At 60.0% G+C, this 24770-nt stretch overlaps 3 protein-coding genes across 8 annotated transcripts in view; 2 read left to right on the forward strand and 1 right to left on the reverse strand.

Annotated features, from left to right (window-relative positions):
- Positions 1–9786, forward strand: part of MLPH (melanophilin) — a 48728-nt gene extending 38942 nt beyond the window's left edge. For both annotated transcript variants that reach the window (XM_035721331.2, XM_025463568.3), the window contains exons 12-16: positions 1355–1447; positions 1987–2058; positions 3786–3840; positions 5647–5750; positions 6556–9786. In XM_035721331.2, the coding sequence (XP_035577224.2) occupies positions 1355–1447; positions 1987–2058; positions 3786–3840; positions 5647–5750; positions 6556–6582 (351 nt within the window). In that variant the 3' untranslated portion in view covers positions 6583–9786. The remainder of the gene's footprint in view (positions 1–1354; positions 1448–1986; positions 2059–3785; positions 3841–5646; positions 5751–6555) is intronic.
- A 9528-nt stretch (positions 9787–19314) lies between these two features.
- On the forward strand, positions 19315–20091 carry PRLH (prolactin releasing hormone). The gene is made up of 2 exons (XM_025463824.2): positions 19315–19414; positions 19928–20091. The coding sequence occupies exons 1-2, from the start codon at positions 19315–19317 to the stop codon at positions 20089–20091; spliced, it is 264 nt and encodes an 87-aa protein (XP_025319609.1).
- A 440-nt stretch (positions 20092–20531) lies between these two features.
- The window catches only part of RAB17 (RAB17, member RAS oncogene family), a 39524-nt gene continuing 35285 nt past the window's right edge, over positions 20532–24770 (reverse strand). For all 5 annotated transcript variants that reach the window (XM_025463572.3, XM_025463570.3, XM_025463569.3 and 2 more), the window contains one exon: positions 20532–21508. In XM_025463572.3, coding sequence (XP_025319357.3) covers positions 21216–21508 — 293 coding nt within the window. In that variant the 3' untranslated portion in view covers positions 20532–21215. The remainder of the gene's footprint in view (positions 21509–24770) is intronic.

A 24770-nucleotide genomic window follows, 5' to 3' on the forward strand; every position in this document is an offset into this window, starting at 1 on the left:
AGCACCAGCCCCAGGGGCAGGGGCTCCCGGGAGGAGGAGTGGCGGCCGTGGACAGTCCACCCGCAGCTCCGGAACAGGAGCTTGGAAATGCCCGCCCGCCTGCAGCCTCGGTGAGAGGCAGGCGGGCAGGGTGTTCAGCCCCGCGGGCATGATGCTGACGCGTGCCCTGCCCAGTCTCAGGACGCGGGGGCTTCTCCAGAAGCAGGCTCAGGTTTCAGGACAGCCCCCGGGGGTGGGGGGGCTCAGGACCAGACTCTGACCCGAGGGTCACCCTGGGAGCCCAAGCGTGGGCCCAGGACCTGAGTTCCGGTGAGCGTTGTGTCCGTAGTCTACAGAGGTCAAGGACGGAGCCAGGGCCCCTCGGGGACAGCCTAGGTGACTGGGGACTGCTCCCCCCTGGGGACCCGTGGAGAAGAGAGGGTCTGCCCCTCAGGCTGCAAGGGGAGCCAGCACCCACGGCCCATTCTCGCTTCTGCTCCTAAGCAAGTGCCCACAAGGAGTGAGGAGCACGTCACCTGAGCTGTGCACCGAGCACACTCATCAGGGGGGGACAAGCCAGCCTGACAGCCAAGGAGCTCGGTTCTTAAAGAGAGCTGTGCAGACAGGAAGTGAGGGTGGCTCAGTGGAGCCCCCAGGTGGGCTGCCCAGGAAGGGATAGGACAGGAAGAAGGCAACACACATGTGCAAAGGTCCTGGGGTGGTCTTGAACTTGGCATGTTCGGGAACAAGCAGTGAAACCCTGAGCCAGGGGCAGAGGGTGTGAGGGGGGAGAGGGTGGGAGGCAGGTCCGAGAGGAGGGTGGGGAGCCATTGGAGGGAGCAGAACAGGGGGCCTTGTTTCTGTTTCTAGAAGTTTCCTCTGGCTGCCATGGGAGTCGGGGGTGGGGGCCCATTTAAAATGATGCCAGAAAAAATAATAATAAAATAAAATAAAATAAAATAATAAAATATAAAATAAATAAAATAAAATAAAATAAAATAAAATAAAATAAAATAAAATAAAATAATAAAATAAAAAAGTAATGCCAGAGGCAGACGCCGACCAAGTCTTTGCCCGTCAAGTGTAGCCCTGTCCCTTAGAGCTACAGCGATGCCGACCCCAGTCGCTGCCCCTCCTTCCATCCCTGGTGGGAACCAGAATTCCTAATGGGCCAGAAAGTGTGCAGGGCCCCCCTCCCTCCCACCTGGGGCGACCTGCAGCAGCCCCCTCCCCGGCAGCCACGTGTGACAACGGGCTCCCTGGAAGCGCATCCGCTGGGACCCCCGTCTTAAGGGAACCGTAACAATGCAGGCGAATCGGCGGCTGGGTCGGCACATCTGAATGAGGTCCGCCTGTCTGTCCCTCTTTCTGCCAGGTGTCCAACATCAAGTCCAAGATTGCGGCCTTGCAGGCTGCGGGGCTCACGGTGAAGCCCTCGGGGAAGCCCCGGAGGAAGTCCAACCTCCCGGTGAGTGCGGGCGCCCAGCGCGGGGGCTTTGTGCCCGGAGACCGGCCAGAGCGCAGGCCCACCCGGTGGGCCTGGAACCAAGAGGCCGCCGCCTGCCCCGCCAACCCATGGCCGGCCCGGGAGCTGTGCCCCGCCGGAGTTCTGGCTGAAGAAATGCTTTTTAAGGCGAGCTTGGCCTTTCCTGTGAGAACTTGGGACGCATGCACACGGCCTCAAGTCCAAAAGAAGCAGCCTGAAGGGTGGCGTCCTGCACGTGCCGTCAGAGCTGGGCGCGACAGGAAGAGCAGGTCGGGGGCGGGTCTGGGGCCAGTACCTGTCTCCCCAGATTCGGGCTGGGGTCCCCAGGCAGGTCATGCCGGTGGGGTAGCCTGGCAGGCAAACAGAGGGTGGTCCCAGGAGAGCCCCCGGAGGTCCAGCCGCAGGGGATACACGGCGGGGCCAGTGTTCTGGGAGGACGGCCGTCCTTCTGTCCCGCGGGCCCACCTGTGACGGGGTTGGACAAGCAGCAAGCAGGTACAGGCTTCCTCCTTGTCCTCCAGATATTTCTTCCCCGACTTGCTGGGAGTTACGACCAGAGGCCTAAGGATCCGAATGCAGAGCCTTCGGACGAGGTACGTGTCATTCCAAGAGGAAGGCTGGCGCAGCTCTTCCAGAAGCGTGACGAGTCCCGGGAGCGGTGGGGCTGAAATGTGCCCTGTGTAAGCTCGGCCAGCCCCGCAGGGGACCCCAGGGCGTCCCCAGAGGCGTGCGCTGAGACGGGGCTGGCATCATCGTGTTGGGGAAATCCAGGAAAACCCAGCTGGGGAGGCAGGACGGTGGGCAGAGGCCTCGGCCTCAGCCTTGGCAAACCCCACGCACGGTGTCTTTGGCTCTGGGTAAGGCAGCGGGAGTGGTTCAGCATGGGGGTGGGAGGCCGCACGACCCCTCCTCGCCCGTCAGTCACAGACCACCTCACTCCGGGCTCTCCCCGGTGGCCCTGCACAGGCAGGCGGGCTCCAGCGGCCTGGGGTCGGCCCCCGGGAGGTGCAGGTGTCAGCTGTGGCCGCGTGGGCATGAGGAGCCAGCGTGCCTGCAGGGGCACCGGGACGGGGGTGGGTCTGAGACGGCGGCCCCATCCCTGCGTGCAGAGGAGGTGCCGGCCCGGGAGGGAGCCTGGTCTCCGAGGCGTCAGGGGTACCACCCCCATGCCCCAGGAAGAGCAGCATCTCTTCCCCGTCCTGCCTGCTGCCTTGTGCCCCTTCGGAGCCACAGCGAACCCTGGTCACTCCTGTTCATCGTGCAGTGACGCTGGGCAGCTCTCTACAGTGTAAACAGTGTTTTTCCCCTCCTTCCATTTGGGGCTGACAAACCTGGCGAGTGAGCGTTGGGATTAACCCTGTGGCCCCCATGAGCAAACCGGGGCTCGGGGAGCTGGACTTACTTGATGGAGATCACGCAGGCCACGCGTGATGGAGGGATGTCGGCCCCGGCACCCTGGCCCCGGTGCCCAGGCCCCGACCTCCCGCCCTGCTCCCGGGGCCGTGGTGCTTCTGACCTGCTCGGGGAGCCCCAGCCCTGGAGGCCTCTGCATCAGGTCCCCGGGTGCAGCCCACAAAACACGCCCGGCAGGACCCCAGGGAGACGCTGGGCACTTTCCAGGGGAATTCCAGGCCACCTGCTCCTGCCCGAAGAGGCAAAACAGGGAGCAGACGATCCGCGTCGTCACAGGGAGGCAGTCCACGGGACAGTGAGAGCGAAGGGGCCTCAGCCACGAGAGCCGGGGACGTGCGAGGAGCGGGCGGTCGTCCAGTATCCCCGAGAAGGGGCTACTGGCCCATTTTCCAGATGAGTTCAGAGAGGACACGCAGGTCGTCCACGTCACCACGCGGGTGGTGACACCCCCAGGTCTGCGGGGCTGAGAGCGTGCTGTCCGTGCCTCCCACCCACGGGGGACAAACGGAAGCACCTCCTTTATGCTCTGGCACTGGGCGCTTCTTTCACTGATACCACATATTTTAACATTGACCAATATTCACATACTGCCAAAGGACAGACAGCTGACCTGGTTCACTAGAGTCCGGAAGAACCCCGGGAAGTCCCGGGTTAGCTCCCAGTGTGGCTAAGAATTACAGCAATTTTTTTTTAAAGATTTTATTTATTTATTCATGAGAGACACAGAGAGAGGCAGAGACACAGGCAGAGGGAGGAGCAGGCTCCCTGCAGGGAGCCCGATGGGGGACTCCATCCCGGGACCCCGGGGTCATGCCCTGAGCTGAAGGCAGATGCTCAACCACTGGCTCAACCCAGGGGCCCCAGAATTGCAGCAATGTCGTGAAGCCCAGAGACTTCTTTCTTCTAGGTGACTGCGCCCTATCTCCTCAGAAGGAAGTTCAGTAATTCTCCGAAAAGCCAAGGTAAGAGGGAGCGGCTCCCCTCGTCCCCGCAGGGTTTTCCACACCCTGCGCCGTAAGCTGGTCTAATGCGGTACGCAGCTCCCCACCTTCTCATGCGAAGCACAGAACGTGACCTAGTGTCCCTCTGTGTCTCCGTGTGACAAGGACACGGACCTTGTTCCGGGCAGAAAGGCTGGAAGGCCTGGCTGCCTCGTGCACGGTGCACAGCCGGGCCGGCGGGGAGCCGTGTGCTCGTGCGTGGATCCCCTCGCAGCCCGGCAGCGGGTCACCAGAGGGAAGCAGCCCCCTTCCTAGGTCAGGGCCCGGTCCCCCCGCTGCTCCGTCAGCCCTCTAAGCCCCGGTGGCGTGTCCCGTCATCCCTGCGTCGGAGCTCTGTCCTCACCACCCATCGTGACAGCCAGGGCCCCGGCACAGCTCTGTGTCCCTCCTCTGCTCCTGAACAATCGTTGGCCCCCGCCTGCCTGCAGAATGAGTAGGATTTCTTAGCACAGCCCTCCAGACGCTCACTTCCTGCCCCACGCAGGGCCCTGGGTGGACGGCACACACCTTGCAGGCCCCTGGGGACTCAGAGCTCTGTGCAAACACGCACTTCCGTACCTTTGCCTGGGCCGGGCCTCCTGCCCAGAGCTCTTCTCGATCCCTTCCCCGACGGCCGGGTGCAGTGTCCCCCCTCAGAGGTTCCCCACCACTTCCAGAATGTTTTCCTCCACCTCCTCAGGGCACGTCTTTGCACACCCCGGTGTGCACCCAGCTCCCCTCCCTACCAGCTCCCTCTCTGCACCCCTGAGCTCCCTGTACCCCGAGAGGTCAGCCCAGAGACAGAGCTGGTCCTGAGGCCCATTGAGGGGAACCCGCGACCCAGGGCCACCAGCCAGGGGATGGACTTTGCCAGTGGGGCCAGCTGCCACGGGGTGGCCAGGAGGTTTCTGGAGCGCACACACTGGCACTTGGGGAGCTTCCGGGAGGCCTATGTGGCTGAAACCCAAGTGAAGGCTCCCGCTCACAGCAGGAGGACAGGGGTGAGCCCCTTGCCCTCAGAGGCCGCTCACCCGGTCCCGGGCCTGGATACATCACCTCCCCAGGCCCCCCCAGAGCTGGCGGGCTTTCCCACGGAGGCTGGTGGCCTGCACCCGCCTTTCCTGCCACCATGACCCGCCTCCACGGAGTGGCTTCTCATCCCGCGTCCCCAGGCCCACCACCCCCAGGGACAGGTGGGGAGGGCCAGGGGTGTCCTCCCTCCCCACCCCGGGATCGCTGGATCGGCAGTCCCCTCAGTAGGGTTGGGTCCCGGAGCAGGAACAGGTGGCAGATCCTGGCCCCGCGTGCCCTGCCCGGAACGGAGCTCCTCAGCTCCCCTGGCAAGATGCGTCACGCAGCCCTACTTGGTGGCTTCCGTGGCATGAACACCTGCACCTGGTGGATTTGCAGCCACCGCCACGATGTCACGGAGCCCGGGACTGGGAGGGGGAGACGGGCCCAGCACCCCCCCAGGGAGCAGGTGCGGGGCCTCAGGCAGGCAGACAAGGCCGCTGGCCGCCCTCCCCCGGGATCCACTCGCTGTGGCCACAAGCGGTTGGCTAGGATGTGAGAGCGAGGGCCCTTGGGGGGGGGCCCCCTCTGTGCTGAGGGCAGCGCCCCCAGGCCCCGCGGCCCACGGCACGTCACAGAGTAAAGGAAAGGCAACGGCGCTTGCTGTTTTGCCGGAGGGAGCCTTTCCGACGGGACCGTGAGGCTCGCTCCCAGGCCGCGGAGAACAGTGGAGCCCACGGGGTGCGCACGTCCCTAACCGCTTCCCTGCCCCCGAAGGTAGAGCCGCCGACTCTGCTCGGCCGTCGGCGTCGGTGTACCGCGGATCCCTGACGCAGAGGAACCCCAACAGCAGGAAGGGGGTGGCCGCCCACAGCTTCGCAGTAAGCTTTCCTCTTGCTTCCTGAGGCGCGGGCACCTCGGTGGCCTGGCGGGTTTACGTGGTGACGGTGACGTTAGGACCCCAGAGCACATGGGGGGTGGGGGTGAGTGGGTGACGGGCACTGAGGCGAGCACTTGACGGGATGAGCACTGGGTGTTATTCTGTATGTTGGCAAATTGAACACCAATAAAAAATAAATTTATTAAAAAAAAAAAGACCCCAGAGCACAGACCGGGGGAGCACTAACAGGTAAAATCGGCCAAAGATTTAAAGGAAAATTGAAAACATTTCTTAAAGGTACCAGAATGTACCAGTGGCAGGGGCCACTGCTCATCCTGGGGTGGGTCTTGGCTTGGGGCAGAGGACACCCCGGGAGGGGACAGTCCATGGGCAGGGAGGACACCCAGGGAGGGACAACCCACAGACAAGGAGGACACTGGGGAGGGGACAGCCCGTGGATGGGGAGGTCACCTGGGGAGGGGACAGCCCACGGACACCCAGGGAGGGAACAGGTGCCCCGACAAGGGGATGCACGTGGGGGGAGACGAGAGGATAGAGGTGCCCGCAGGCCCCACCTTAACTGACGGCGGTGGCACGACCGTGGCCGGAGCTCCGCCGTCCCCACCCAGGGCTGATGACTGTCCCGGAGGAAGTTGCCAGCGGGGACTTGAGAACTGACGGGCTTTCCGATTAGAATATCCCTCCCCGCGCTTCAGAGCCTGAAATTCTCACTCTCGTCCGTGCACCCTCTGATGAGGGAGTGGCCAGTGCACACAACTGTGTGTGTGCGTGTGTGTGTCCCGCAGAAGCCTGTGATGACCCAGCAGCCCTGAAGGGGCCCGACGGAGCCACCCGGGCCCGCCTCCCGTCTCCCTGCACCTCAGCTCGTGCTCCTCCACCCGCCCTGCACGTCGTGCTGCGCACAGTCCGGGGGACACGGGACAAGACGGAGCCCCGTCCGAAAGCGAGCCTCCTGCGAGGTGACAGCACTCCAGACCCGCCGCTACCCCCCACCCCTGCTCCCTGACGCCCTCGGCCACCGCCCCTGCCGGCCTGCCCGATCCCTGAGAAACGCCGAGGCTGACGTGGCTTTCCTGTACGACGGCGTTCCACGCACGTATTGAAGGCCACGGAGAAGAATGCTCCAGCCTGATCTTTTGTCCGTTTCCGAGCTGGCCTGGCCAGAGCGGGGCTGACCCCGCGCAGCACCTGCCGTGTGCTCCAGCCTGGGTGGGAGCGGGGCAGGCGTGCGTGTCCCCGTGAGTGCGCGTGCGCTGTCGGACCGGGCAACTGCACATCGAGGCGGGCGACGGAACCCCTGACCAGCCGACCTCCCCGCCCCCTTCTGCCCCCCGTTCTGAGAGGCCACCTGGGATTCACAGACCGGGGGCAACCCCGCTGCGGTCCAGGACACAGCACGCACAAGGCAGCAGGGGAGCCTCGGATCCATGTCGGGGGGGCAGAGGACCTGCTGGGGAGGCGGGCAGCAGGGTGGGTTCCAGCCTGGCGCTGTCACTCGTGCAGGGGCCAGCCTGTGGGACCGAGAGGCCAGGACCAACTAGGGATGCCCGCTAGCCACCTGCCGTCAGCTCTGGAGGGGCCGAGTCCTCCTCCACCTGGGGCAGCCTGGGAGTCAGGGTTGCCTCTGGGTGACTGGGTGGCTCATCCGGTTCTAAGGGGAGCCCACGGGGACCCTGGGGGGGGGGCTGCCTCGGAACATGGTAATTGTAATTGCACACGCCCCTCCCCCCGGCTGCACATTGTGACCCGCCCCACGGGGACTCCTGTGTGCAATCTTGGCTTGAATTTAAGCCTATTTTGTGGACGAGGACACGGAGCCCTGGGTGCGAGGCAGCGTCCCCCTGGAGCGAGAGCTGACTGCGGGCACAGCTCCATGCACCCCCCCTCCCCGCGCCCACCCAGGACCCCGAGCCTTGCACCTCCACCGAGCCCCAGGTGCAGCCGCCACCGGGCTGGCCCACGGGCTTCGGGAACCAGCTTCTGGGTGGATCCGGCTGCCGGGGCTGCCGGGGTGTGTAGAAGAGACAGGTCTGACACCCCTGCTCCGGGCGGCCACCTGGCTCCTGACCCAAAGCCGAGTGATGGAAGGCGTCCTACAGACGAAAGGGGATCCGTTTCTTTGTTGGCGCGCCCCTCCCTGTTCACAGAGTACCTTAAAGTCGGTGCGAGTTCACAGGAGTCCGAGCAGTGAGTCTGCTGGCCCTGGGTGTGTCCCCGAGGGTTGACAGTGGGTCCCCAGTTTACCTGCTCGTGTCCCAGAACCTCACTAGCCAGGCTCCTCTCTGGCTGATCTGAGCTCCGAGAAGCTCAAACTCCCAGCAGCCGGGTGTCCCCTGTCAGGGTGGCCTCGAGGGGCATATGAGCTGTCATCGGCACCTTCGGACACGTGCCTTCACTCCCTCAGCGGCCCCGCACCGAGACCCGACAGTGCGGGAGGCTGGGGGGGGTCCTTCCCCGCCCCTGCCCTGGTCCCGCCGGCCCAGCCCCCCACTCTGGAGCTCCTTCTCCATCCCCATCTCGCCCCAAGGCCTCGGGCCCCTGGACGTGTGGCCGATTCCACCCCAGAGAGCAGCCACCACCACCGCCTCTGGGGCTCAGAGTCACCTTCCAGCTGAACTTGGTCTCACGCCCCAGTTGCTTGCTGTGCCCTCTAGTGTCCCCTCCAGCCTTCCAGGGGCTCCGGCCACGGCTCGCTCGCCTTCGCCCCCACCTCCTGTCAGGAGAACGTGGCTATTTGGAGTGTATCTTTAGGCCAAACACTTCCACTCGGTTCTTTTCCACGATGTCTGGGTCTCGTTGCTCGTGCGACACATCTGCCCGTGTCTTGATAAACCCAGGAGCTGGGTCTATGCCTGTGTCACGGTGCATCAGTGCCGTCTGTGCTCTCGGGAACCGTGGGCCATTGCTCCATGGACACCTTCGTCGTGACTTGTGACAGCGTCCTCAGGGAGCACTGGCTGCTTGGGCTGCCGTTGTGGGGGGCAGGAGGGTCACCGTGAGCCCCACTGCCCAGACCCCTTGCCTTCCAAACAAGCCCCTGGGAAGCTTGAGAAGACCCGTCCCCCGAGCCTGGGGGCCACCAGGCCTGACAGTTTTGGGGGGGCTGCTCCCAAGGCAGGCCAGCCCCACCTCCTTTCTCCAAAGTCCCCGTTGCCCCTGCGTCCTCCCAAGGACACCTGCCCCATGGCCCAGGCCTGAGTCCATGGATCGGGCCACATCTCTGTGCTTCCTTGTCTGTGATGCTTTTGTGCTACAACAACAGAGTTGGGTCGTTACCATCTGACCCCGTATGGGACAAGGTTGCCGACTCCCGGCCTGGGCCCTTGTCCCGGCTTCTGCAAGGGGCCGTCCCCAGGCAGCTGCTGGCAGGGCGAGAGGAGCACACCAGCTTCCTCCAGTCCGGCCCCCCCCCACGGCCCCCCACCCAGCCGCCCTGCCCACTCCATAGCCCTCCACCCCTGCACTCCATCCCCGGCTTGTGCTGGGAGAGGTGCGGCACCCACGCCAGCGCGCACCGTCTTGGCAACCGGGATGCATTGCATCCTGGAACAGGGGGTGGCAGCCAGCCTGGACCTCGAGGGGCCCCGGGGCTGCTCCTAACAAATTCTCACCCGCCAGCAACGGACCGTCTCAGGGTGGAGGCCGGAAGTCTGGGATCGGCATGTGGGCAGGCCCTGCTCCCTGCAGCTGCTCTCGGAGAGACTCCCTTCTCCGCCTGCCCGAGCCTCGGGGGCCCCCGCCGTCCTGAGCCTGTGGCTGCAACATCCCACATCCTGAGCCTGTGGCTGCGTCATCCCACGTTGTGGCCCCGTCCTCACAGGACCCACTGTGTCCGCGTCACATCTCCCTCTGTCCTTCTCTTACAAGGATGCTCATCCCTGGGTTTGGGACCCACCTCAGTTATCCGGGGTAATCTCATCAGACATCTTCACCCTCCGGACGTGTACAAAGACCCTTTTTGCAAATAAAATCACCTTCCCAGGTTCCAGGCTCTGGAATGAGAGCTTGGGGAGCCACCATTCAACCCCCTGTAGCTAAGTTGGGAAACCTATTATGATCCGCTGACAGAGCGGACTCCCCCCCCAATTACCACCACCATCCAGACCCCGAAAGGGAGCTCGAGGCGACACTCGCAGGCCAGCGGCCGCCTCCCCAGCGTCTCAGGGAGCCCCGGGCGCAGTCACATGCTTCACCGGAGTGCCGCAGGGGCCCAGGCGACAGGCCACCCTCCCCGTCCCGTCCAGTGGCCCTGCCACACTGCCCCTTGCCCTCCCGACCCCCGTCTTCACGGAAACCCCCACCCCACGGCTATCCTTACTTCACCTGGTGCAGACTCATCACCCACTGCCCCACTCGAGGCCAGAGCACCTGTTTTGTGCAGTAAACCCCCAGTTCCACCAGTTCAGGGAAGAGAGACTGGGAGGGGGTAGGCGAGCACCTGTGGCCGTGACCAGACATGATGCCCCGGGGCCCGGCCAGCACTGACACAGTGGAGAGCTTCGGGTACGACGTGCATGGGGCCTCGCCAGGTAGTAACTTGGTGGCCCAAGCGCCGGACTAGCCTGCAATGGCCTACCTGGGGCCCAGGGCAGCACCCGGCACGGACACGCAGCAGCCAGACTGCCCGTTCACGGGGCTGCGGACGTGAGTGACCATCTCCCCGAGGCAGGGCCCCGGATAACTGAGGTGGGTCCCAAATCCAGGCAGCCAAGCATTCCGCAGACAGACGGGGCAGGCTCCCGTGGCGGCACGCTGGCAGGTTCAGGGTGCCCCCCCGAACCGCGCACCCCTGGCTGGCCTTCCAGGGCTCCCGCTACTGCTCACGCTCCAGACAGGACCCCGAGGCTGCATCCCCGGCGGGGGGAGGAGGGTGCTGGCGCACGGGGAGGGCTTCCCTGGGAATCACGCAGGCGGCAGAGACGAGAGTCAGCCTGTGTCCCCAAGGGCTGGCCAGGGGGAGGGTTTCCTGCCACCTCCGAGTGGGACCCTTGCCGGGCTGCTCCCCATGCAGGCCGTCACTCGAGCTAGGACCTGAATCCACCGTGCTTTGCTGGGAGGCAGGTGCCCGCGTCCTCAGGAGATACGGGGCGCCCACGCCGACAGCTGTGCTCTGGCTCCCGTGGCATCAAGTGAGGGGGGATCGTTTTCGTAGTTCATTCCCCCCACACTACCTGTAAATTGCACTATTTGAAAGGCTTCTCCTGGGGCACCCGGGCGGCTCAGTCGGTCAGACCCCTGCCTTCAACTCAGGTATGATCCCACGTCGGGCTCCCTGCCTCGCCCTCTGCCTGCCACTCCTCTTGCTTGTGGTGTCGCTCTCTCTGTGTCAGATAAATAAATAAAATCTTGAAAGAAAGAATTCTCCTGAGTCCCTTTTTCTAGGAGATGGTCATTCGTGAGACACCTTCCCTGGAAGCTGAATAGAGACAGGCCAGGGACCCGTGACCCTGGGGCTCACCTGCTTCTAACCAAGAGCAGGAGAAGTCAGTGGTTTGATTATGACTCCAGATGGATATTAGAGTCAGCATTTAAAATTTCTCCCGAGTGGGGACAACCGGGTGGCTCAGCTGGCTAAGCATCTGATTCCTATTTTTAGCTCAGGTCGTGATCTCAGGGTCGGGAGATGGAGCCCTGTATCGGGCTCTGTGCTGAGTGTGGAGCCTGCTTAGGATGCTCTCTCTCTCTCTCTCTCTCTCTCTCTTTCTCTACCCCTCTGCACTCACTCTCTCTCTTAAAAAAAATTAACTTAATTTTTAAAAAGTTGAAATTTCCCCAGACTTTTATTCCCCAGCAATCTTCTTTATTAGGGAAAAGAGAAAAATCTCCATGAGGAGGTGAATGCACGGATCCCCCGAGGATCTTCCATGGTTTAAAGTGAGCCAGGACCTAGCGTCCTATGCACTGGGGTCCAGGGCTGGTCCGCTCGGCTCCCGGCAGGTGGCTGGGGAAATACACAGCCTCCCAGGCTGTCCCCTGTGCATCAGGCCCCAAGCCAACCCCGGGCCAGTGTTCCTTCACCGCAGCGATACAGCAAGCCACGATTTCTGTCTCAGAGCACGGCGAGGAAGAGCCCACTTCTCAGGCGGCCCTGTGATAACTCACCCCAAAGGCACCATAAGATTCCTGTGCGCCTGCTTTCTGGTCCCCAGATACCTGGCATCCGGCACACGGGCCAGCCAAGTGACCTTTAAACGTGCCCCCGAGGCCCATAGCACCAGAGTTGTGTTTGCACGGAATTATTATTACCTGTTATTATCTTTGTGTTGTGTTGGGAAGAAAACAGAAAATGTAGATCCACTAAGGAAACAAGAACAGTCAGCCCCGTCTCTCAACCAGCAGCCCCCGCCACCCCTACGGACATCCATCCGTACATTCGCTTTCAACTTAAAACTCCTGCAGGTGAATTCACCGGCGAGAGGTGAAGCCGCCTCTGGATGTTACCCCACTCCTGTGGCTTCTCAGGAAAGAGCTGGCTGGGGAAAGAAGGGTTTTCCCCTCTCCTGCTGCTGGATTCCCCTCCAGACGCCTACAGCAAAGCCCGCCAGAGGCAGCCTCACAGGTTCCAAATAAGCCACATGCCCTCCAACCTCCCAAGTACGTCCACACCTGCAGCTCAGCGGTGCCCAGGCTCAGAGTCCCAAGGCCACGGTCATGCTGGAGACAGTAGCATTTGACTACATCCCTGCAAATGCTTGTAACAGCCGGTGATGGTCAGTCTTTTTTTTTTTAAGATTTTACTTATTCATGAGAGAGAGAGAAAGAGGCAGAGACACAGGCAGAGGGAGAAGCAGGGTCCATGCAGGGAGCTCGACATGGGACTCAATCCCGGGTCACGCCCTGGGCTGAAGATGGCGCTTAACCGGGCTGCCCAATGGTCAGTCTTTTGTATCTACTTGACTAGGTCACAGTGCTCTGATGTTTGGCCAAACACCAGTCTAGATGTTGCTGTGACAATATTTTTTAGACGTGACTAACATTTGCAATTAGCTGCCTTTGAGTAAAGCAGATTCTCCTCTGCAATGTGGGTGGGCCTCATCTAATCAGTTGAAAGTCTTAAGAGAGCAAGGTCTCCCAAGTGGGAATTCTGTCCCAGGACTGGCTTCCAACTCTGGCTACAACATCATCCCTTCCTTGAGTCCCCAGCCTGTCATCTTACCCCGTAGATTTCAGGCTTGCCAGCCTCATAACCACAAAAGCCAGTTCCTTAATCCTCTCTCTCTCTCCACACACACACACACACTATTGGTACCATTTCTCTGGAGAACCCTGACTAATGCACGGTTCCCACATAAGAGCTGCGTCTAACATTTCCCACACTGGAAACTCAGAAACCAGCTGGATGGGAGTCAACGTGCAAGCGTTGGAGAACACCATTTCCGTTGACCGCAAACGCGATGCCAAGTTCCCAGAGCCGCTGCCTCTCGGGGCAGGAAGATGCTCCCACTGCTGCTCATCTCTCACTAAAACTTGATCCCTGCTCCCAGGAACTTCATTTCCCACATGACACATACTTTCTAACTTAAAGATGAGTCCTTTAACATGTTCTCAAGAATTTGGATTTTCAGTGGGCAGAAACATGAAGAGACGTTTCTCCAAAAGACCAAACTTTTGGACCTACATGTGTAGGTCTTCTTTGGAAGGTCTTTTTCTTCGTTGGAAGATCTTCTTCTTCCAACCTACATGTATAGGTCTTCTTTGAAGAAGATCTTCCAAAGAAGACCTACACATGGCCAACAGACACATGAAAAAATGCTCCACATCACCACTCGGCATCAGGGAGATACAAATCCAAGCACAACGAGATACCACCTCACGGCTGTCAGAGTGGCTAAAATTAACCACTCATGACGCAACAGGTGTTGGCGAGGATGCGGAGAAAGGGCAACCTTCTTACATTGTTGGTGGGGATGCAAACTGGTGTAGCCCCTCCGGAAAACAGGATGGAGGGTCCTCAAAAAGTTAAAAATAGAGCCACCCTGCGATCCAGCAATTCTGCTACTGGCTATTTACCCCCAAAGATACAAATGAGGTGATGAGAAGGGGCACCTGCACCCAGATGGAAAGAGCCCAGATGTCCATCGACAGATGACTGGACAAGGAAGATGTGGTCTATATCCCCACAATGGGATATTACTCAGCCATCAGAAAAATAAAACCTTGCCATTTGCAATGCCACAGATGGAAACGGAGGGTATTATGCTAAGTGAAATGAGTCAGTCAGAGAAAGACAATTTATGATCTCACTCCTATGTGGAATTTAAGAAACAAAACACATGAACACAGGGGAAGGGAAGGAAATATAAAATAAGACAGAAGCAGAGAGAAGGAGACAAACCATAAGAGCCTCTTAACTCTAGGGAACAAATAGGGTTGCTGGAGGGGAGGCAGGGAGGGCGATGGGGTAACTGGGGGGTGGGCAGGAAGGAGGGCACGTGATGGGATGAGCACTGGGTATTGTACACGACTGATGAATCACTAGATTTTACCTCTGAAAATAATAATGCACCTTTGTTAATTAAATCGATTTTAAATTTAAAATATTTTTAGAAAAGAATTTGGGGAGTACCTGGGTGGCTCCGTTGCTTAAGCATCTGCCTTCAGCTCAGGGGACCTGGAATTGAGCCCCACATTGGGCTCCCTGCTCAGCGGGGAGTCTGCATCCCCCTCTGTCCCTCCCTGCTGCTTCTGCTCATTCTCTCTCTCTCTCTGTCAAATAAATAAATAAAATCTTAAAAAAAATAATTGGATGTTCAGAAGCCTTCTCTGTCAGAAGCTGCTTTGCTGTTGACCAGTGGCCCCATTCGCCACGGCCACTCTGCAGCTAGGACACTGGTGGCCCCTTCCTTCCAGAAGCTCTGAGGGAGACGCCGTGTCATCCTCAAGCCAAGCTCCTGGTGTCGGTCGCCTGTCCTTGGCATGTGCCCACATCACTCCCCCATCTCTGACTCCGTCTTCACAGCACCTTGTCCTGCTGTGTCTCTGTGTGTCTGTCCTCTCTTGGACACCAATGACTGGATTCAGGGCCCACCTCACCCAGCATGACCTCAACTTCATGTGGTTGCATCTGCAAAGACCCTTTTTCCCCATAAGGTCACATTCTGAGGTTTCTGGCTGACACGAATCGTGGAGGGACACCGCTCAGCCCGTTGCACCATTGCAGTCCAAAGGTCAAGCCCCGGAACAGCCGCCCGTCATCGTGCTACCTGCCGGGTATGCCCGGGAATCCACCGTGTTGAGGGTAAAAGTTCAAAGATCTCAAAACCATCAAGCTCCTTCCAAAAAGTGGGATCCTCTTCCTCGTGCTAACATGAAGAACGAGGAGGGGAGAGCTCCTCCCGAGGTCCTTCGATGTGGGGCTCCCCTAATAGCAAGGAGCAGAAGCCACTCAAATGGGCGCAAGTGAGATGGAGAGGGAATGAGACCCGGGGTGCTCTCCTTCAGGATGGTGGGAACCCAAGGCCCAGCCCGGGGGTGGCCGGTGCTCAGGGGCGGTTATGCCCCTGTGACCTCTTGGAGGCATCCCTTGTGACCGTGAACCACTCACTGGACTTCACGGCAGGTGGCCCAGCGGCCTCTCCTGGCCCGGTCCTGAGTGTTCCCCTGCCGTGGTCGTGGCTCACGGCTCCAGACACAAGGAGACAAGCGTGCAGGGCCGGGTGCGTCCCAGGTGCTGGCCATCCCAGGGGGACGGGGACCGGCCAGATCTGCACGAGGAGCCCCCCAGCTCGGTTAGCAGGGGGAGCAGGTCATGTGATCCCACACATGGGTCACAGCGACCGCCTAGGTTTGGGCCTCAGAAACCAGACTACGGTCTCTGCACCAGGGTCGGAGGGCCTCCCTCTAGGGCGCACCTTCCGCCTACACCTGTAAGGAGTCGACTGCCTGCCAGCCACCCGGGGGGCCCAACCCAGCCCGCGGCCTGGTTTTGTGAAAGTCCGCCGCAAACATTCACGTTCCGGTCACCTGTGGCTGCCACAGAGACTCTGGCCCTCGAGGCTGAGGAGGGGTGCCAAGCCCTGACAGACCACAGTGTGCTGTGGGCAGGGGGCAGGACAGTGCAGGGGTTTGAGCTCTCGTGTGCAGGGCGGCCAAGGATGGGAGGGCGGATGGGAGCGAGGCCGCGATGCCCGTGCCACCTCCCACCCCAGCAGCCAGCCATCACGTGCCCGGGGCCCCACAGTGGCCCGGCACCAATGCCACGCTGTGACAAAGCTACTTAGCTAAAAGGGGAGGATTCACTATCCCCCACACACACACATGCACGTGCAGGCACTGTACACACACACACACACACACACACACACGCGCGCGCATGTACAGGTGCATGCACAGGCAGGCACACATGCACATGCGTACATGCACACGTAGGCATGTGCACACACGTGCATGCATACATACATGGTGCACGTGCACACACGCACACGTACACATATGCACACGCGAGCCCATGCACACACGCTCCCACAGTGGTGCCCAGGAAGCTGCCCACGGCTCCCGTGATCTCAGTTGCTCTTGCTCCAGGTGCTCACATCTCTGGGGACCCCACCCCCAGACAAGGCCACACCCCACGAGAGCACCCTCCATCATCATCACTCCTCTTCACCAGGACCACTGCTAACCCGGGAATTCCAGCAGAATCCAGCCCCAGTGCCCTCACCCCGCAGCCCAGGGTGGGAGCCCTGCACCTGCCCTCCACCCCCGGGCTCCTCACGCCGCCCCCCTCACCAGTGCCCCCGGGCTCCCAACCACCCGGGGAGCCCACGGAAGCTTCAGCGCCACAATGGGCAGCTGCGGGGCGGGGCAAGAGGGATGTGCGTGGGACCAATCCCCTGAAGGGCCAGGTGCAGCCCTGAAGCTTTCGCTGGACGTCCTCAGACAGAGGCATGAAGTGGCCTGTTGTCCCCCCACACGCATCCGAGGGGAGCCACCAGCTGGTCTCCCCCAGGACCAGCACCTTAAGACTGCTCGCACCCTCCTGGCCCTCTCACCCTCTGCGGCCATCAGAATACGCCTGGGGTGGGGTCTTAAGTCCCGGCTCGACGGTGCTCTGCAGCTAACAGCATAAATACACAGATTTTTTTTAACTCGAGGACGTGATTGTTGAATGAAAGCGGTGAGATTCAAAACGCGGATGTCCGGTGAATGTACCCTGAAAATGGGTGCACACCCAGCAAGTGTGCCCAAAAAATATGTGGATGCCCAGCAAATGTACCCAAAAAAACGTGTGGGCGTCCAGTGAGTGTACCCAGAACGCGTGTGGCGAGGTATCCCACTAGGAGGAAATACACCGCACGCGCCGGGTGACTGCCTTCCTCAACATTACTCGTGCTTTTTTTCCCTTAATTGTCCCGATGCGCTAAACTCTTCCCAAATGTATATAAATTGCTTTTATAATTAAAAACTTATGATTTTATAATACAAAATCAATGTATTTGTTTTATAGCAATAACAGACCTGCTCGTTCTACACATTGACCATGAAGACTGTGGACGGCCTAGGGGGGAAGCATCTTGTACGTCACAGAGAAACAGGACGGAGGAGGTGCGGCCCTGAGAGCCCGCAGGTGACCCCGGGGGCGGAGGGCGGGGCGCGGTGCCAGGCCCGGGCGGCTCCCCGGGCGCCTCGCTGCGTTGGCAGCGTCTCCGGAGCGGCTCCCGCGGTGGCACAGACCTTGCCGGCAGCCCCAGGGCCGGCGCGAAGAAGGGAGGCTAATGTGTTTTAAAACCACTCGACCCAAATGAGATTATAGAACCCAGGAAGGGACAAATTGCGTCGCTGATGAGTTTTTAAAAAAATAGAAGAAAGAACGCAGAGGCTCTGTCCTGATGCCGCCCCGGGAGGGAGGGGGACGCGGAGAGGGGCGCGTCTGGGGGGTGGGCTGCTTCCTCCTCCTCGGGTTATAAAAGGTGGTGGCGAGCTGGCTCTGCCGGGGTCGCCGCTGCGCCGCAGCCCGCTCGCGCCACCCTCGTGGGGACCCGTGGTGAGTAGCTGTCGCGCTGCTTCGCTCTCCTCCTTCCCCGTCACTCTCCTCTCTGTGGGGCTGGGCGGGCCCTCCCTGCGGCCAGGGACTGGTGGGGCAGAGGGGCACCCGACTGCCCAGAGCCCCCCCTGCTCGGGTGTGTTGGCTGCAGTGGTGACAAAAGGCAGAGGTGTCCCATGCAACTCCTCCGGGAATGCAGACCGGGAAGCCGAGGGTCCTGGAAGCAAAAATCGCCACCTGGCAGGGAAGCAGGTGGCTGGGGACCAGGAGCCGGGGGCTGACCTCTCCTACCACCGACCACCTGGTGCGGGTCCCGCCCGGAGGGACAGGAAACCGCCCGGCCGGTCTGGATGGGTCTCCCTGTTACTCTGCTTCCACCGTGGCACCTCCAACTTCCTCCAGTTTGGGGGTCCCCGCCCCACCCGGTGTGTGATGCCCCAGCGGGTCTCTAAAGTGGAGAGAGCTGGGCATCTTAAATCCCTCAGACCGAGGGCACTTTCCGGGGGCCTCGGACAGGCTGCAAAGGCAAGGCCGGCAGAGGGGGTCCTCCCTCAAACCCACGGGGCTCCCAGGCACCCGCCAAGGGTGCAGGTGCGGGTGGGAGGAGAGCCGGGCCTGCTGAGGACGCTGCGAGGCAGGTCAGCACCTGTCCTCGGGCCGGGTGAGAGGACTCTCCGGTGCCTCTGCTGCCCACGGCCCTCTCGGCCTGCCACGCGCCACGTGGGGGTCCCGCGGCCTGGGAGCAGGTCCCACCTGCTGGAGATGTATTGCATCAGGGGTCATGACGGGGAGGGGGGGGCTCTGGGCGAGGACGGAGCGAAGACCCCCCCACATCGCCTGCCCTGTGGGGCGGGGTGAACAGGCTTCGGGGGCTGGGCCGAGCCAGGGAAAGAAGCCTGCACCCCAGCCGTGAGCCCCGGCCGGGTCCGAGGTAGGCAGCCGGCCCCCACCCTCCACGGCGACCCCGGGCCCCCTGGGCCCAGCTCCCCACGACCTGCCCACCTCTGGCCGCCTGCCCAGCTGCACGGCACACCCACACCCCCCTCCAGACAGACAGACCGACCGAGGCAGTTCCCACACAGCCCACCTCTCGGCACCCACGGCTTACACCCTCCCGGGATCCTTCTGACGGGAGGGTCGGTGCAGACACGTGTGAGCCCCTCGGAGGCGGACACACTCAGGATCGCCTCAGGTAACACTCACTGTCAGAGGAGGGAACGAAGCTCCCGGGGGTGTTGGGGGGACTTTGCAAGGAGCCAGGTTTGCCTGCCAGATACGTGCCCAGGCCCGGTCCCGCTCGGATCGGAGGCGCACACGCTGCAGCCTGGCTGCACACGCATGCACTCCACATGTGCACACGCCCTCGTGTACACCGGCCGGCACGCACACTCCGTCTCGTCCATGTGTGCACACTATGCACACCCTGTCACACACACCGTGCTCTCGTCAGCTGAGGCTGCCGCTTTCGTGTGTGGAACACGGCTCCTGCCTTCTGCCCCAGGCGTGCCCTCCCGTGCGGATCCCACCCTCCAGCCGGGCCTGAGCCAGGAGCCCGAGCCCGGGGATGAAGGCTTTGCACGCCTGCCTCTTGTGCCTGCTGCTGCTGGGCCTCACCCTGCAGGGGGCCGCCGGCCAAGGCCACCGGCATTCCATGGAGATCCGCAGTGAGTGCCCGCCTCCCTCACCCCCCACCCCTCCACCCCCAGGGACCCCGGCGGGGACCCGGTCACCTCCTAACCAGGTGGGGGGGAATGGCCTTGCTAGGTGGCTCAGCTCTAAGAGGGGGTGGCCTTTCCCCGGAGTGGCCCTGCTCCCTGGTGCCCCCGCCCCTGCATAGCACACAGTTGAGAGGGTCACTTCCTGCCCCCCGGGGTGGCCGGGGCCAGAGCTGCCTTTTCCCAGCCCTGGCATGAGAACTTGGGGCGGGGGGCGCTGGGTGGGGGGAGGAAGAGATTGCTGGTGAGTTTGAATTCCCATTTCCCAAAGCCACCCACTCCCCAGCACTGACCTCGCCACGCCCCCTGGGTGTCCCTGGTCTGCAGGTGGGTCCCAGGCAGGGCCCGGGCCAGTGGGCAGCACGGAGCCGAGAGCCCCCGTGGGGAGCACTGGGCCCTGTGCACCCAGGCCGGGGGACACACCACCCACCCCCGCACCCTGCTCTGGCCCTTCCCTTCCAGCCCCTGACATCGATCCTGCCTGGTACACGGGCCGCGGAATCAGGCCCGTGGGCCGCTTTGGCCGCAGGAGAGCAGCCCTGGGGGATGCGATGAAGCCGAGCTTCTGGCGCCAGCCCCCCTGCCTCCCCCTGCAAGGACGCGCTGAGCCCTCTCAGGGCGGGTGACGGCCCCGCACGCAGAGGAATAACCTCAGGAGCCCCCCCCAGCCGCGCCCCTCCACCGGCTACATCCCCTTCAGTCCTAATAAAAGCAGCTGGTCTTGTATAGGTGTGTCTTTGTGGTGGCAAAGGGGAGCTGTTCTCCCTCCTGGGACGTTAGCCTAGAAGGACACTCAGCCCAGCAGCCCAGAGGCTCCATGACTTGCCTGAGGGCACCCGGCACTGAGTAGGGGAGCTGGGCCCTTCCGGGCTCACCTGCAGCCCATCGCACGCGTGCCCTCCACCTCGGCTGCCCCGAGGGGCTGCCCAGGCTGCACACTGCACCACCTGGGCAGGAGGACGGTTGGCACAGCCCCTCGGCCTGGCCTGGCCCTCCCTGAGCCCCGTCCCTTCCTTTTACCTCCCTTGCTGGCACTCAGAGGAGGAAGAGAAGTGTGAGCTGCTTGTTTTTTTTTTTTTTTTTTTTGAAAGATTTTATTTATTTATTCATGACAGAGAGAGTCAGAGACACAGGCAGAGGGAGAAGCAGGCTCCCTGCGGGGAGTCCTATGTGGGACTCCATCCCAGGACTCTGGGGTCACAACCTGAGCTGAAGGCACAAGCTTAACTGCTGAGCCACCCAGGCGTCCTGAGCTGCTTGTTTCTAATCAACAGCAGGAGACTTGAACCTAAATGAACCACAATGTGTCCCTTTACCACCTGTCTCAATTCCCGCCAAGATGTCCCATGTCCTGCCTCCGATGTAGGTTGCTTTGGTGCCAGGGCCACATCACCACTCACAGGGCAGCTGAGCCCAGCTCCTGACTCTGAGACTCAGTTTCCACACCTGAACACCCCAGGACAGTAACACCTGCCTCATTCCAGGGGGCAGGCAGGCACAGCACCTGCTTGCAGCCAACACGGTGGGCGTCCCGTGTAAACGCCTTCCCAAGGCCGGCTCCAGCCCAGCGTGCAGGAAGGAGGGTGGTGGGGACGGGCCCGTCCGTTTACTTCCAAACCCAAAGCTCGTGGGCCTCTGCCTGCACCCTGCCTACAAGGTCTCGGGAGCCCCCGCTGACCACAGGGCACAGTCGACACCCAGGAGGCCTCAGAGCAGGCCTGCGGGACCCCAGACCCCAGATGTCCCTGCTCTAGTTCAGGGAAGATGGGGCCTGTGGCTCACCAGACCTGGAGAGGACGCAGAGCTGCCTCACTCCCCAGCCACAGGGGGCCTCAAGGAGGGCAGAGGTCAGCCCCTCCCAGGGAAGAGCCCCTGCTATGTGGCACCTGCCCAGGGTGGAGTGAGTGAGGGACTGGGAGGGGTCAGGGGGGCTCCAGCTGCTGGACCAGGCCTGGAAGTGTGGGTAGCCAGGAAAGCCGTCTGGCACTTTCTCAGAAAGTCGGAGAAGTCGCCATATGGCCCGTAGCACCCCCGGGTGTGGACCTGAAAGAACAAAGAACAGGTGTTGCCAACAAATATTTACACGGAAATGTTCACAGCGGCACAGTTCACAGTAGGCAAAAAAAAAAAAAAAAAAAAGGTAGAAACAACCCAAATACCCACCAACAAACAGATAAGAACGGATAAGATGTGGTCCGGCCACACCGCAGATTATTGTTCAGCCATAAAAAATAAAGGACCCAGTTGGGCCGAATGCTACAGCTTGGGTCCCTGAGAGCGTGATGCTGAACCGGAGAAGCCAGACGCAGAAGCCCACACGCCGCGTGACCGGATCTCCACGAATGTGCGCGACAGAGACAGAGGCGGAGAGTAGATCTGGTTGCCGGGGTAACTGCCTCACGGCGGGGCTTTCCTCGCCAGGGACGACAACGTCCTGGAACCGGACTCAGGTTCCAAGGTCGCGGAGTGCTGTAAATGTGCTAACACCACTGAATTGCATTTTTTTTTTTAAGTGTTCGCAACCCGGGGTGGGGCTCAGACAGGGCAACGCAGGGGTGTGAGGACGGGCTCCGGAGCGCGGCACCCCGGGCCGGCGGCCCCAGGACACTGCCACGTCTTCTGTGCCGGGGTGGGCGGTTTCACGGTTCCTACAACTTAATTACGAAAGTTTCCGAGCACACAAGACAGTTCGAAAAGTAACCTAATGAGCATCCACGTACCCTCCGCTTAGACTCAACAATCATTACCATGTTTTCTCTCTCCCTCTCTCATTTGGAAGTAAGTTGTAGACATCACGACATTTCTCCTAAGTATTTCCATGTGTTTCTCCTCAAAATAAGGACAGTGTCCTACATAACCACAAAATCAAAAAAAAAAAAAATCACTGTGCCTGAGACATTTTCTTTCGAGTAATTCCATAATATCATGTGGTTTCCAGTCTGTATTCAAAAATCCCCAAGTATGGACAGAAAGTCTTGCCTGTCTTTCTTTTTTCTTTCTTTCTTTTCTTTCCTTCCTTCCTCCCTTTCTTTCTTCTTTCTTCCTTCCTTCCTTCCTTTCTTTCTTTCTTTCTTTTTCTTTCCTCCCTTCCTTTCTTCCTTTCTTTTTTCTATTTTTCTTTCTCCTTTCTTTCTTTTTTTTTCTTTTTTTCTTTCTTTCTTTCTTTTTTTCTTTTTCTTCTTTCCTTTCTTTTCTTTTCTTCTTTTTCCTCTTTCTTCTCTTTTCTTTCTTGCTCTTTCTTTCTTCTTTCTTTCTTTATTTCTTTCTTTCTTTCTTTCTTTCTCTTCTTTCTTTCTTATCTTTCTTCTCTTTCTTCTTTTCTTCTTTCTTCTTCTTTCTTTCTTTCTTTCTTTCTTTTCTTTCTTTCTTTCTCTTTTTTCTGTCTGAAACCAGGCTTCAATCTAAATTCACTGTTGCAGTTAGTACTGCTCATTAGTCCCTGATCCTCTTCTTTCGTCATGATATTGACTTTTACAAGAACCCAGACACATTATCCTGTATTATGATCCGGTGTGTGATGTGTTGATCCATCCCTGGAGGGCTGTTACCTTCTTCTTGTTCCTCATTCTTCTCTCCCTGCATTTCCTGTGGTCTGAGAGCGAGATCCAGGGCCTCAGCCGGATTCAGTTCCTCACTGGGGACAGCAGAACCCTGTGTCCCTTCTGTTGCACCACATCTGATGGATGGTCCCAGCCCCACTTGGAGAGATGCAGGTCTGACCCTCCCCTCACTGTATGCTTGAGGCGGCAGCTGGTTTACCCCGAGCCCCGAGCCAGTGATCCAACCACCCCCTGAACATCCCTGCTGGGAACGGATGACCCCTCCGGTGGGTTGGTGGGTCGAACAAAGGAGATTTTCCAGTTCCTTCCCCATTGATTATTTGGATTCTTCTAAAGGAGGTATTTCTCTCCCTCTTTCTTTTTGTTCAACACCTTACCAATAATTTTCGGTGCTCAAATTGTCCTCAATTTGGTCAGTGGGAGCCCCAAGAAGAGAATACACATTTTTTCAGTCAGCTGCACACCCAGTGTGGAGCCCAACACGGGGCCCGACCTCACGACCCTGAGACCAAGACCCGAGCTGAGATCCAGAGTCCCACTGAGCCTCCCTGGTGCCCTGGAAATAAATTTTTAAAAGCAGAAGGATGGGCCCCTGAGTCAGGCCCTCTGGGCTGTTAAAAAGCAAAATTCAAACATTTGAAAATCTAATTGGCTTTATGAAGTGACTCAGGAATCGGGCAGCATTCGCTCTAGCCGGTAGAGAGGTGCTCCGCCCAGGAGCAGAAAAGGAAAGGTTTTTAAAGGCAGAGAGAAGAAGAAAAAGAAAAAAAAAAGGCAGAAAGAAGGCTTTTTTATTTTTTAAGAAATTTATGGGCATCACTTGCCTTCCTAAGGGGGAAGGTGTCTTTCAGAGGATTGCCTCCGGGACATTCCAGCTTGACAGGTTAAAGGTCTCATTCCAGGGGGATTTGAAACTGCAGTTGGGTTAAGTACTAAATCTTGCTTGACTGACGCCTTAGCATCAGCGGCTCCGTTAGGGCCTCGTGGTTTCCTTCCTGGCAGTGCAAAGGGGCCTCTTCCAGGGGGGCTGGAGAGACACCTGCCACAGCAACAGAAGATGAGGAAAGGGTACGGTCCCAGGCAGGTCAGCAGGCCTCCTCTTAGGGGCACCTACCAAAGCTGGAGCCTCCTGCCACCATCCTGTACACGCCTATGCACATGTGCACACGCACACACACACCCAGCTCCAGAGAGGATGCAGCTCCAAACTCGGGCTGAGCAGGGCTGCAGCAGCTTCCCAGGCCACGGGCAGCACACGGGGCACCCAGGTTGGCCTCCCGCGGGACCCGAGGCCATTGCACACCTGCAAGTGGTATTCCTGAGGAGTCTTCTCCGGGAAATGCCACCGGCCCCCTGGGTGCATCTCTACGCGTGCTCTCCGCCCACTGCCCCCCACCCCACGCCCCATCACATGGGTCCGGACAGAGCAGAGGTGAGGTGGGCTCTCTCCAAAGCCTGCCACACAGACCCTTCCATACACACCTGTCTGGCTTTGGAAAGCCTGCCTTCCCTTTACGTCTCAGCGGAAGAAATTGTTTCCATCCTCTTGTTTGGACACACGTTTGTTGAGCACCTGGCGTGTGTCAGATGTTGCACCAGGCACCGAGCACCCCAGAGAAGGAAGGCTAGAACCTCTGCCCTCCGGGCGGTTCTCCACCTTGCCAGCATATTAGGTTCACCTGGGAGGGCTCCAAATGCCCGGGTCCCAGGGCCCAGCTGCACCACAGACCGTTTATTTATTTATT

This window comes from Canis lupus, chromosome 25 (genome assembly GCF_003254725.2).
Source record: "Canis lupus dingo isolate Sandy chromosome 25, ASM325472v2, whole genome shotgun sequence".
In the NCBI taxonomy this organism is placed as follows: Eukaryota; Metazoa; Chordata; class Mammalia; order Carnivora; family Canidae; genus Canis; species Canis lupus.

What these genes read in the sequence shown, in the direction of transcription:
- PRLH (XM_025463824.2), top strand. Translation starts at nt 19,315, where the DNA reads ATGAAGGCTTTGCACGCCTGCCTCTTGTGCCTGCTGCTGCTGGGCCTC. An exon ending in GCATTCCATGGAGATCCGCA is followed by an intron (nt 19,415 to 19,927) that starts GTGAGTGCCCGC and finishes CTTCCCTTCCAG; the next exon opens with CCCCTGACATCGATCCTGCC.